This window comes from Grammomys surdaster, unplaced genomic scaffold, assembly GCF_004785775.1.
Source record: "Grammomys surdaster isolate TR1022 unplaced genomic scaffold, NIH_TR_1.0 126153, whole genome shotgun sequence".
In the NCBI taxonomy this organism is placed as follows: Eukaryota; Metazoa; Chordata; class Mammalia; order Rodentia; family Muridae; genus Grammomys; species Grammomys surdaster.
In genome coordinates, this window is record NW_021620961.1 from 3517450 (window position 1) to 3532450 (window position 15001).

At 32.3% G+C, this 15001-nt stretch overlaps 1 protein-coding gene across 1 annotated transcript in view; it reads right to left on the reverse strand.

The window, feature by feature from the left end:
* Nucleotides 1–15001, reverse strand: part of Ncam2 (neural cell adhesion molecule 2) — a 407262-nt gene that overhangs the window by 23076 nt on the left and 369185 nt on the right. The window contains exon 13 of the mRNA XM_028757240.1: nt 7662–7842. Coding sequence (XP_028613073.1) covers nt 7662–7842 — 181 coding nt within the window. The remainder of the gene's footprint in view (nt 1–7661; nt 7843–15001) is intronic.

The window sequence follows — 15001 nt, forward strand, 5'->3', positions numbered from 1 at the left end:
TTGGAAATCTAAATCTAACTTTTAACATTTATTAAAATATATCTAATCAAACATTTACATGTTTATATAAATTAGGAAAATGAAAATAAGAAAAAAAGGGAAATCCATTAAAGTTTTAAACTTCTTGCTGTTGGTTACTAAGTATATGCATTCTCATAGCTTTTGAAAGAAACTAAGGATGGATTTCATAAGAGAATGGTTAGTTATATAAATCCATACAACTACAAAGAGGAAGATTTTTAATGCCAATTTGTCCAAGACATTTTGTAGGGAAAAACCTACTGCTGCCTCACAAAGTGACCTAATAAATAACTGTAATCTTACAAATGGAAAAACCCTGAATCTAGGTGCTAGGGTTACTATGCTAGTCTGAGAAGAGAAAAGGAAGACATTAGGAAATGAATAAACACATACCCTGACATCACACATATACATACAGATAACATGGCAATGCATGCACTAGCAAATCCATTTAGCTCCATCACTGTTACCCTGTGTTTAAAAACTACTGAAATATTTTTAACACTATGAATCATGATACACAAGTTGCTAGATCAAAAGTTACCTATAGTAGTTAATAGTACACACAACCTTATTACACATAGTCCTAGATTTTCAATAATTCAAATGTATTTAAAAACAAACAGGAAAAATGGACGGTAGAAACTTAGAAGTATATGAATTTTTTTTATTTCCTTATCATTAATTGCAGTGTAGTTTATCGCTGACTGATCCTAAATACACAAATGGGTAAAAAGGAAGGGTTTATATTTTCACACAGCAATGCAACTTGAACAATAAAAGATATAACTCAGCAACTAGAGCCTTGCCAGTTCCTTAATATATCAATAAGTGTGTAATTTCTATGATCCTTTGGTACAGTGCAATAAATTTGTGTTTTCCACAATGATACATTACATTTCTTTGCAACTTTGTCATTGAGTGTTCTTAGTATCACTCTTGGGAATGTTCAGTTATGGAATATAAACTTTAAAATAAATTGTATGAGCATGAGTGTGTGTGTGTATGTGTGTGAGATATGGTTTCTTTATTGGCTTAAGTAGTAATCATTATTTTTTAAGATACGGTTCAAAGCTAACAGCACATTCTTCTCATTAATGAATAACTGAAACTGGAGAGATACCATTCTTCTTGTATCTTGTCCAATTGAGTTTTTTTTTGTTTGCTTGGATTTGTTTTTTGTTTGTTTGTTTGTTGTTTTTGTTTTTTATCTGAATGCAGCGGTGTCTTGTTCACCTCTCATTTTCATCTCCTTTAAAATAATGCTTAAAATGGCCACTTTACATTATGATACTTGCAAAGGGGGTGACTGCCAGCAATAGTGAATATGGAATAGATACCCAGGTCAAATGTTAGATCTGCAACACTGCCCGAAGATTCATGTGAATATAATAAACTTAGTAACATTTAAAAACACTGAGATTAAGTTTATTTATTACGGACAATAGAAAAAAGGTGTTTTTACTTTAAAAAAGTTGATTGGATCTTGAAATTTAAAAAAAAAGAGGTTTGGTGAACATGATTCAATTGTGTTCCTTCAGACATTGTTTATCTCAAACAATAGAAAGCAGAACAAGAGATATACGTATCTGATGTAATAGGGTACCAAGTTTATGGTTTATGTAAATAGTAAATACTATAAAATCTTATAAATATTCACAAAACCAAAAATTTCATTTTAACTGTGTTAAAGACTTGTATAAGTGATTTATAAGACAACAACTTACATGTTTCATACTTGTGGATGGATGTTGAGTGAATTTTTGCAAACTAAAATGAAACAGGACTCCCTATAGAAAATACTTAAGTTCAATGTAACAAAGTTTGCTTTGCAAAACAATGTCTTTAGAGTCAAACGTATTGTTACTAAAAAATGATATGAAAGAAAAAAATCATTATCAATTTCCTTCTGCATTGCTTTTTTCCAAGTTACCCAGATAAATTTCAAGAATAGGCTGCAAACAGAGGAAGGCTAATTTTGCAAACTAAATTGGACTTAAAAAGAGTCGATTATAATTTTTGATTAGCCTGTAGCTACTCTTGTTATCTCTGTTCATGGAGTACCATAGAACATAGAACACTAAACAATGCAAGACAAACTCATGACTATTACAAAAGTAAACCCAACAGCATTCGAGTACCATGACTGGCTTCCATTTCCACCTTTATTGGCTTCACAGCAATTATCTGTATGATAAAATGATTTTCAAACATAGAACACAATAAAAATGACAAAATAATAAAATTGTCAATATGAAAAGAAAATAAAAGAAAAAGAAACAACAGAAGGAAAGAAAAAAGGAGAAAAAATTAATGAAAGTTTTACATCAGCTATTTACATTTACCTAGAAAACAATTACTCTGACAGACAATGATGATTAAAATATTGTATGTCTTTGAAAATAATTGCTCCATTCTAAAAATTTATATGATGCTTATACCAGGGTGTCCAGACATTACTTTTGTCAATCACTAAAATGAAAAAATTATGGTTGTATGCTAAACATAAAAAATGATAAGAAGTCATAGACAATCTCACTATGAATTTAAACATTAATAGTACTACAATACACACAAGCCTGTACTATTCCACAGTATTCTCTACTATAATTTATTATCATTTGTACTACATAGTTATTATTAAAATTAAAAAAAATAAACTACTCTAAAATGCAAGTAAACATTTAGACACAAAAGAAGAGTAAAATGTAGGAGAAACCAGTCAATTGTTTATTGCCAAACTTTCTATATATGGCTGAACCACTCCACAAATTATATGAAAATAATGATCACAACAATAATTTATAATTTTATGTTTCTGTATATGCTAAAATTTTGTAATGTTAGATTGTAGCATCAGCATTTTTACCATATTGAGAATTCCAGAGAGCTAAAATCGAGTCCTTCATGTTTATTTGACCATGATTTCATGATTTTTCTGAATTTATTCATTGTATATTCTAAAAGGTAAAATGAATCATTTAAAAGAATTTTTAAGATATTAAAATGAATTCTTTTTTCTAACTTCATTTATTCATTTATAATTGTATAATTATGTACGTAAAATGGAGCTGGCTCCTTAATATCTTAAGGACAAATACTTCTTTTTGCATATTCCATTTTTGAATAAACAAAAAGTTTTATCTTCATTAATAAAGTATATAATAACTTAAAGACTATTTTTAAAGTCAGGATATTACTATTTTCTAAGCAGATTATTATAGAGTAATACTTTATTCACATAAATGACATCTGCACTCTATATGTAGGCCATTGTTTGGAATTATCATAAATGCATATAAGTAATGAACTTTATGAGTAAAATATCTGTATATCAACCTGGACAGTCTATGATACATAATATATAAAAATATTAATCAATATAACCTTTGCATTTTAAATCTCTGTCTTAAAGAAAAGACTTAAGTTTACAATTTTTTATTTGCAACATTTCGGTTAACGTCTTGAATTTATCCTTTATTTAAAACTGGAGGGAAAAAAATCACAAAAATTGTGATTAAAATCTATCAAGGTCGTTTTTACATACTATTGCAAAACATAACTGTACTCTGTTTAATGTTATGTATTTAAATGCTTCCACTATCTTTATATTCACAACTTTTTAATAATTACTTGAAGATGGTAACTAAACCATTCTTAGTCTAAAAAGAATGTTTCCCACATGTCTTAATAGGGCTTGTCAATCACTGGACTTAATTAGTAAATTAAATAAAATTAGGAAACTTTGGTACTATAATTTCCTTTTTAAAAATTTCCACTTGTGTACATTGGCTTTCTACCTGTTTCACAGTATAGAGAGAATGAAATTATCTCCTACCTTCTAAACTAGCTTGGCAGGCTTCCATGTTGTGTCTACCCTATGGCTGGGCTCTTATTACGTCAGACGTTAAAGAGTTCGGCTTTCTCCACCTTAAATGATTTTCCATGATTTCCACTTCCTCTACTCAAATTTACAGTCACGCTTCTTATAACCATTAAAAAAGAGAAGTAAGCCTTGTCCTTGTGTATGACTCTTTTAAACCATTTATTAGTCTCTTTGGCAAAGCTGCATGTAATGACACTTGTGCGTTTTTTATCATTTTTTTCACAGCATTTCAAACATCATTAGTGTACTTCAGGACATAATGCCTTATTCTAACTTTCAAAGCCATTACTTGTGTATTTCTCTGTAAGGGTTGGTTCTGATGCTAAGATCCTGCTCACCAATAGGCTGTTGATCCATCAATAAAGCTACCATTGACCAATGACTCAGGATGGGGCATGACACTTAGAGTTGCAGGGAAGGACGAAGGGAGAATGGAGAGAGCTGGGGAAGAAGGAGGCAATTGCTACAGGAGATAAAGCTAAGCACCAGCCATGATGGTTTTCGGTTGGAGAGGCCAATGGCCACTTTGTCCGATTATGCCTTTGGTGTCAGGAGAGGGTTAACAGTAACCAGTGTTGTTATTTTATCCGTGGATCCAAGGAAACCTGGGTAGGGGCTGGTCCATTTCCCAAGCTTAAGGCGTGGTAGCAAAAACTACATGCTACATTACTCTAGTAACTCTTCAAACCTTAATATTATATAGTGGTGGTGAGTGGAAACTCCATGTTTCCTTCTTCCTGTATTGCAGGTCTGGGTACTTAGTTCTTGGATTCTTTTTTCTACAGTTAAGAAGAATCCACTAAACACCACTCCTGAGTCTGTCATACTTCTAGAGCTGAGAAAATCTCAAGAAATATCAAAACAGAAACTCTGTAAGGAATTTAAGTATTATTATTGAAAGGGTAAATCTCTACTAAGCCTCAAAATCTATTCACCTGTTAATTCTCACAGCCTCATAATATAAATTTCCAAGCCGTGTTTTTTCTTATTTTCAGCATGAATATCTAAATATTAATTTTACATTAAGTGTTTTATGGATATTAAACTATATGCCCATCATTCTCTAAACAAGGTGACACAAGGAAGGAGTGTACAGTATCAACTTCAGCTATACTGTAGGAGGAAACTCATGAAACCTTTCAACTAGTGTGGATTTGGTACACTAGATGACTGTTAGTTTCTTTGGAATCAACTCTCTGAATTAACTTGGCAATACATGTTGTCTCATCACATATACTTAATCATGTGAATACAAAGCATGTAATAACTACACGTGTTATATGCTACTATCTTTTTTCTAAGGCCCTTTAAGATTCTGAGAGCTAATTACATGGATTTTATAAACCATCAAGACATAGATCCACCCCTATGATTCTCCTGAGGCAAACATTTCTAAATTCTCTACAGATGCACTCAGTATTTTTTCTAGTTGCTAAGGAAACAAGCACTTATGTCAAAAATTTCTCCTATGTAATACACATACTTGGAATTTAATTACTTCAAATATCTTCAGAAACTTTCTCCTAAGGGAAACATTTCATCATCCAATTTCACACTCCTATAAAATATATGCCATTTATTTGCTATTTTTAGGCTACTTATTTACCACTTATTTATAGATCACTGAGACAAGAACAATAAATACAAAGGCTAAATTTTATTTTTCACAGATTTTATCATTACTTAAAGTTTACATTGTATTTTACAAGATATTATTTTTCACAGGTAAAATAATTAATTATAGGATACAGTATAAGAATGTTATGCATTTTACAGTATAGTGCGATAAAAATTCTGTTTCCATCATCTTAATTATTAGTACTTTTATTAAGAAAGTTCAATATATGAAAAATGTGAGTTTTCATCTTTCTTTGGTGATGTTGTATGATAACAGAAATTTATGTCATTGTACCTATTAAATATCATAATTATTATTTTACATAAATTTTCATTATTGTTAATAGAACACTAAAATTTTTGTTTGAAATTACCCTAAATGGCTGGATAAAGTCAAGCATAATTTAGTTTGCCTGTATGAAACAATATAAGAATTCAAGATGTTGGATATACTTTAGAATTCTTTGTCAGCTACATTGATTTAGTTTGAGATCCTATTTAATTCATATTTAGGAAACATGTATGGAAAATAATTACTATAAGCATAATATAATTGTATATGAGGTTATTGATATTTCAAATTTACCAGAACAAATAAATTGATAGATGGTACTATATCCAACCACTTTTATATAGGAAAATCAATCACTTTCCAGGGGGAAGATTTAAGCATATGTATGTCAAGTAGACTTGAGATGAATCAATCATTTTACTTCTTAAACGCAAACCTGTAAAATGAGCACGTCTTCCTTGTCCTGCTCCTAAGAATATAGTGTGTTATCACAGAAATACTTTCAAATTAAAAACTAATAATATTAGGAGCTACCCATAATATTTCTGGAGGACCCTATCTTAGAAATTTCAAACATATACAGTTTAAAATAATTTTGAATACATATTAACAATACTTGGTTTTAAGTTCAATTGGTTTTAAACCTTATGATCTGCAAATGTAGTTTAATAAAAGATTAATGATATCAAACTTCATTCAAATTTCAAAGACTAGCATATTAAAGATAATGTCACATTCATGTATTCTTGAATTATAAGTTATATCATATAACCAGAATGAGGTTTTATATTTTTTCTTACTTGAAAAATGTTATTTCTTAATAATGACATATAGTACAAGTGAAATGAGTCAGTTTTTTATGAGTGAATATTTTGTTCCTATCACATATATGTGATGAAATATATTTTAAAAATATATTTTACAAACATATTCATAAACCAAATAATAATACTCATTGTGTGGAAACATTTTAATTTGCAACTAACTGACAGAATTGAATATCATTTTGATTTGGCATATGCCCTGTCTTCCGTGTATTCATAGAATGATTCTGAGTATAATTTTAATAACATGGTATTTTATTAGCATATTAATGTGCAATTGAATCAGGTTTATACCTGCCACAATGATCAATGAGTGGGTTATATTTTTAAACAAGCTAAAAGTTCCCTGATATAGTTGACCCTGCTTATAACCCCAGCTCTGGTTCTTAATCACACTGCATTTAAAGTTGTTTCTGCCTCAGTGATTTTGTTTCCAAAATCAACTTCCTTGGTCAGGCATGGCTGAGCTTGTCTTCAGCCGTGGACAAACAAACCAGAGTTGGAAACAAGCTCCCAGGTGGTTGGCAGAGAACTTGTATTTGCAAATATTTCTTTTCATCTCACCAAATGTTTTCAGGTGGATTTCCATTTCTCCTCCTCCCCTCCAGTTCTCTCCCTCTATTCATCATCCCCAATTCAATCAGACTGCTACAGATATCAAATCATTTCTTTTCCAAACCCAGTATCTCGTACTAACAGGAATTGTGAGACTCCATTATGACATGCAATGGTAACCATGATTAGAACCTAATACTAACATTTCAGTTTATCTATTTAATTTTTATTATTTGTAAAATATACCAGAGAAGTTAAAAAAGATGATATAACTCTAACTTTAAGAAAGGATAACATCCAGCCAATACCCAGTTCTGAAGATACCTGTATTCCCCCTGAACACCCACACTCCAGTGTCATTCCCTTCCCCACATCCTGCCTTTCTGTGTTTATAACCCCTGTGTGAATGAATTATGATTTGAGAAAAAATAAATTATAAAAAAAGAAAGGATAACATCTGGCTTACCTTTGATAATGTTGGGCTTTGGGGGCATGCTGAACTCATATACAGTAGGCTCAGAATACCCAAGTCTGTTGGCAGCTGTGATTTGCACTTCATAGCCCATTGTCCACTGTAGATGCTCCAAGATGATGTGGTCTTTATTTCCCTGCACCTTCTTCTCTAGCCACTGATCTTCCTTGTCTTTCTGTGGAAATAGAGAAAGGGGGTTTAGTTAAATAGTGGCACAAATAGGTTTTACTTTAAATATAATTCATTGGAATAATGTAAATAGTTTTTATTATCTCAGTTTTCTAAAAATATTTATGTATATTTCTAATGTAGTTAATTCAGTGTCACTTCTAATATTTGTCTATATAAACATTAATATACAAGCCAAGAACTGATGGTATTGCAAATTAATCATGGGATAATATAATTCAACCTATTTAATTTTACTCTTTATATTCAGACACAAACTTGGTTTACAGTCATTTTTGAATAGTAGTCAATAAATGGATAATTGAATAATTGCCAGAGACTATTATTAACATTTGTTGAAGAGAACTATCAATAAAGTAAATATAGGAAAGCATATATAGATGTATACTGTCAGTAGTATCTTACATGACTCTAAGGAAATAACACATAAGGAAAATATAGAAAACACATTTTCAATAACACTATAAAATACAATGTTTTTCCATGAACACTGAAAGACAAAATAGGTCATTTTTGTCCATTTTCTTCTTTCCTTTCTCTCTTTCGTTCTCCCATTTTCTATTTCTATCTCTCTATCTCTATTTCTATCTCTACCTCTCTTCCTCTTCTGCCACTCTATCTCCTTCCTTGCATCAAGCTCTATACATAGAGGATAACCTCAACCTTGCAGGACTACTGCCTCAGTTGCCGGATTCTTGTAATTTCTTGTATCTGTTTTAAAATGCCCAGCTTAAGGCCACCATGACTGGCTTCTATCTTTAAGGTTACTATCTAAATATTATCTTTTCATTTTGTAAGAATTTTAGAGCTTTTGATATTGAAATAACTCTGTATTTAAAAAACCATCCAAACTACTATAATGAATAAACTAAAAATGCATTGCCTTATTTATCTAAATTCAATTGTCTAATGGAAGATAATGATTGGATTATCATTTAATCATTTACGTATATAAAAGTTCTAGATACTATTAACAGTGTATCTCACATTGATTTTAAACTTTAAGAACATAACGTTTGTTCACACACATGCCTGTGTACATATCTGTGTGTTTATGAAAATGTTCACGTTGATTCAAGCTATATCTGTAACTACAGTTACAGGAGGTTGTGAGCCTCAAAATAAACGTGTTGGTTACTCAACACATGTCATTTGCAAGGCTTGTTAGTAGTCATAACACTAAAACAAATTTATAGTCCATGTGTCCAATTTTGAAATATTTTTAGTTATGTGTGGTTAATATAAAGTCAGGAGATGTTGTCAATATTTTCATTCCCTTGTGTTTGTGGCATGAGTCCAATAATCAGAGATACTCTATGAAATTCTGATCTGGGGCCATATGTGACTTTTATTTTGCATTTGATGGAAGTCACATATGAAAAATTTAAATCATGCCTATTGAAAGATTATTCTAGGGCCAAAGTTATCCTTCTAACTGCTTATTCTTTCCTGTATGAGTCCAAAACTGTCCAAAAATATAAATTATGGGATTTTGAGATTTTACATATCGTTTTGCATTTTTAAAAATGCTAGTTCCTAAAATCATACAGTTTTTATACTAGTGCCTTCTAATTTATCAACTGTCTAACACTTAATTGCTTGAACTCATAATGTAGTAAATTAAATCCCTATGTCATCTTACACTGACAATGAAAGGAAGCCAAGAGAGGAGTGATAATTCTCCCATATAAATTAATTTCATTTCCATTCAACCTAAGACAAGGAGGAATTTTTATCCTCTAATTGCTACTCCATATGGAATGGAAAAAAAATTAAGGTGGGTGTTACCAAATACTCCCCTAGGCATGAGAATCTCATTTACGCATTTGTAGACTGACTAATTTATAGAACAAGAGTATCCAGGGAATGATTTAAGATAACGAGTGGCAAAGTGTCCCTCTAGGTAGCTTAATGAGATGATTTGCTGAGTAGGACTATTACTAATATGCCAATTAAACACTGAGAACAGGTTCTTTTAAAAATTATCATGATCCTGAGTAAAGCTTTTATCAACCAATTCTTTTTTTTGCAAGAAATAATAAGACCATATGACAGTTAAGGCAGCTGTTCCTTAGTGATGTGCATCCTAATGTCAACATGTAGGGAATTACTGCCTATGCTCCACCTAAAGAACAGTGTTTTGTATTCATAAAGAAGCTTCTTAATGCCCTCATCCTTGACAAGAAGTAACCATATCTTTGTTAAGACTGTCGCCAACACAATCTTACTAAAAAAATAATTACAAAATGAGACATAGAAGTCAGGTCAATACAAGACATAAGGAAAATAAATTACCCAAATATTTCTTACTTTCTATTACTCATAACTATTTACCATTAGAAAAATTTCAAATTATTCCTAAATTACTGTCTTTAAATGTATTTCAATATACATGCTAATAAATTTTGGAGAGCTAATATGTTTAAATTTGCATCATCATATAACTAGAAAATAGGTTTTCTTAATAATCAAAGCTCAGCTTTCTTTATTCACTAACAAGACTCTTTAATAAAGTATGTTTATCTGTTCCATTTAGGAATTATTTTACATATCTAGATTTCAGGTAGTTTTAAAATGTCAATTAACACTTGAAAATGTGTGTCCTAACCAGTGTTGCTTGTCCAAATTGATTTTAACCAACTGATTTTCTTCGTTTTTTTCTCTAGTTAGGAGAGACTCAGAATACCAACGTTAAGAAATAGTTATGATCATATTGCAATCATCAATTTAACAGAAATTGGTGGAAAACTGTCAGACGAATGAAAAATATAATTAAATTATACATAGTTACATTAATACTACATACTTAAAATAATTTCTTACATTTTCATATCTATCTTTTAGATTAATAGCTTTTTCTTTATTCTCCAAATAACTTAATTTGATCTCACAGTGTTTTTATTACAAAAGTTAACCCCCATGGATTATTCATAGAGAATTTGAATCCTCTTTTTAATATTCTAGATAATTTCTAAAACATCCTATTCTGTCTTGTCAATGGGTGAGTGAACAAACAAAAGCACTAAAACAGAGTAATGTGTGTTTCAGGGTTCAGGAGCTACATGTAATTATTCTCTTTAAGAATGTCTACAATCTTGTCTTTACCTGGTGAAATTAAAATTAAATGCATATTTGAAGCTGGGACATAAAAACTATATGGTCTCAGTTATATTGTTCTCATACACAGCACAGTTGAAAGTTTAACTAAAAGATGAAATATAGTGAATATTTTAGGGATAATAGGTACTTAAGAGATTCAAAATATTGGCTCTTCCCATAGGTTCACAAAACTGGAGGCAGAGAAAGATCCCTGTGCTGTGCTTGCAGACAACTTTGTTGTAGAAAGAGCAAATCCTTGGAGGGCAGATTGACCTCTAATAAGAGCAAATGTTCTTTAGACTGAGGCTGCACTCTGCAGAGGATATTGTCTTATAAGAAATACATAGGTCCGCTAAGGCTATGATAGATACTACATTTATGAAAGATAATCTTTACCTTGAAAGGTAAAGATACTCATATCAGGAACCCTAATATTGACTTAAGCTCCCTAAACTTCTTTGTATGCTACTTATGTGAGGACTAGACTAAGTCTCCTGTTTATGATTTTTAGCATTTCTGGTCTCCATGTGTGTGACAGACTGTATCTTCTTGGAAATTCTTGAGCCCAGGTATTTGTATTAAAACTATCTTTACTTTAAGGAGTTTCTGAAATCTCTCAACTACTTTTTCCCCATAGCAGTGATACAACTCAAAACTCGTTGCAAGACATGACAGTAGAAATAGACTACAAGGAAAGAGGAACCTGACCTATGGAAGGAAAAAGCAACACAGGGTAATTCAGATGGGAACGATCAAGTACATTATATGCATTTCTGAACATTTCACAGCAGCACTAATTAAATAAATGTCTAATCTAAGCTAATACCATGTGAAACTGCAATACCTTCAGTATGGGATTCAGGAGGACTGAGAAGCAAGCAGATGGTAAGTGTATTTTCAAAAATGTACAGATGATCTAGTTCCTCAGAAAGAATTATGCTGATGCAATTTCAGAATATCAAAGCTGTTGTTGTTGAAACAACACAATTCAGGGCTTGGCACAATCTCCAGAGGCATATTTTACTTGGCTCTTAATGCTTTCATATTTCATATATATATAATGTTGATTTTTTTTTTACTCTGTGTCTTCTACTATATGATTCTGTGCTCCAACAGGTAACCTAAATTCCCTACTTTCCATTGGTCATTCAAAGATTATTTAGAAAGTACACTTTATGTTTGGTTAACTATAAATGGAAAATAATTAAAGAATGAGCAAAATCCATCTAAAAATGCACATGGACTCCAAACAATTGTTTTACCAAACTTGTAATATGGGTCTAGAATTATATGTCTAAAATAGTGCTGCCAGGACAAGTGAGTGAGACCAATAATACAAGAATTGATTAGTGATCAGGTGTAGTGCACTTGAATTAACTTTTGAATTACATTGAATATAAATTTGAATTAAAAGTCATTTCCATTATGGAGCTAAAGACAAATCCTCTGAGAGTTTGGAAGTGGCGAGCTGGAAATTGGGTCTGACTAATGACAAAGTAACAAGAATGTGAGATACTGGATAAATGCTACCAATTTTGTTGTTGTTTTATTTATTGAGGAAATTATTTATCCTGATGTCATCCAGGTCATCCTATGATGTGAGAAATTCTCACCTTATTTTCAATGAAAATAGTGAGATTAGTGCTGTATGTCACCATGACCAACTCAAAAGTTCTCTTTTATTGGGAAGCTTAATATAGTCATTGGTCTAATAGGCAGCAACAGGAAGGATCTGTGACATTATCTTGACAGGAGGAAGAAAATGCATAATAAATGAAAATAGACAAATTTTAAAGATAAATCTTATGTATTTAGTTTATAATTGCAATTTTCTTTATTTTTGAAATTTCATATATGTACAAAATGATATACGGTTATAACCAACTCCATCTTTCCTCTACAACTTCATCCTATTCCTCCCAAATTCATGTCTTTTTTATTTTTAATTTTGATGATTGGCTTAAAGACAAAAAATTGTATCAATAATGTCTTTGCAAATTGAAGTATTTCGATGATCAAATATTTGCAAATTGCAGTATATTGATTATCATTTTATAAACTTGAATCACTTCAATATTATTAATCTCATTATGATAGATGATACTTCAGTATGTATTTTATACATATATAGCTTCTTATAGAAGATTCAATTTGGTCTAAATTTAGAAAAAGTAAGTGAATTTAGAGATATTAATATGTAATAATCTTAGATAATTTTCCTTTTCCTTTTTTCTACTGAAAATGTTTTTCACACAATATATTCTGGTCAAAGTTTCACTTTCTCCAACACCTTCCCAGAACTTCCCCATCTTACCAAATAAAAAAGGCAAACAAAAAAGAAAAATCAGAATAAACCTGAAATACCAATGAAAAAGTACAAAAATAAAACCCACACAAACACACACAATCAGATCATATAAAATATAAAGTCAAAATAATGATATACAAGCAAAATTCAACTAAGAAAAAAAAATTACCAAAGTCTTCATGGATAAGAACCAGCCTTAGCAAATAAAGTTGCTTTTAGAATAGGGGCATCTTCTTTTGAGGCAAGACAAGGCAGCCCAGTTAGGGGAATGAGATCCAAAAGCAGGCAATATAGTCAGATACAAGCCCTGCTCCAGCTCTAGAAGTCCCAAATGAAGATCTAGATGCGCAACCATTATGCATATGGCTTAGGTCTGTCCCATGCATGCTCTCTGGTTGGCAGTTGGGTTTCTGAGCCCATATCGGCCCAGATTTGAAGGACCATGAAAGGCAACCTGGTTTCTGGTAGATCACAGGCTGTAAATTGCTGGAGACCCAGGTGATCCTCAGGGACAGCATGCCTTTCCCCAGGCTCCCAGATTTCAGGCTCATGACATGAGGCCACAGTAGGACAACACCCACTAGCCCCTCCACAGGTAGACTATAGGCATGACTATAGGCTATGGAGCCTCAAGACAGATCTCCATATTAATGAGGTACCTAAAGGTCAGATAGGCTTAGCTAATTAAACATTCTTTCCCAGAACCTCCTCCCTGCAAAAGGTATTTAATCTCAGACCCACCCTGAGAAAATGGGTTTACAGTTTTCATCTACTTTCCACTATGACAATGAACATCTTAAGACCATGGACTGTTCCTCTTCTTCAGGAACTGCTGTGGGGAAAGGTGGAGCAGGCCTTTGTCTACAGAGCTGCTGTCTAATCTCCCCTGATGACCTCTCTGCATTCCCAGCCATGGAGACCACCAGCCATCCAAGCCAAGTGAGACTCTAATCCCCTTGGGGTGCGACAAGAGCTTCCATCCCCCCATCCCCTTCAGATTCGGGCTACTTCATTCATATCCACAGCCATATGCCCCTACTTCATTCTCTGCCCTTTCACAATTCCCAGCAGCTCCCAAGAGCCTGAGAATCAGACAAGCTACCCCCGGCTCCCTACAGGACCTCAAACTGTGCTCCCCTCACGCCCAGCCAGGTCTTGCGGCTTCACATAGTCCAATGCCCGCCTAGCACCTGTGTGGGGAGAGCACAGTCAACTTTATGTTCTTCTGCCTCTCCGAACAGCAGCCCTAGCCCCTTGAGAGGATTAGATGTGGGGCCCCTTCAACCCAACAACTGGTTCGGGACCAGCACACACACAAATTAACCCAATAAGTTTCATTGATTCTTTAGATTTTCTTGTGATATCCTTGACTCCTCTGGCTCTTTCAAACCTTCTTCTCATTTTCCACAGAACTTTTTAAGCTTGAATTAATGTCTGGCTGTGAGTCTCTGCATCAGTTTCCATTAGGAGCTGGACAAAGCTTCTCTGATGACAGTTATGAATACTGTTTTTATATTTTAAAAGCCATGTACTGCTAGGTTTGTGACTACTCTCATGTGCGATTAATATGCCCAGTGAGACTCCATTAGAGAAAACTTTTTTAAAAAATGGGTATCAAATAGAGATAACTATGTTTTTAATAAAATCTTAAAAGGGTATATATATCATTAAAAATCCAAAATGTCAACATAAATGTTTTACGATGATTGGCTAGAAATGGAAACATTTTTTTTTTTTT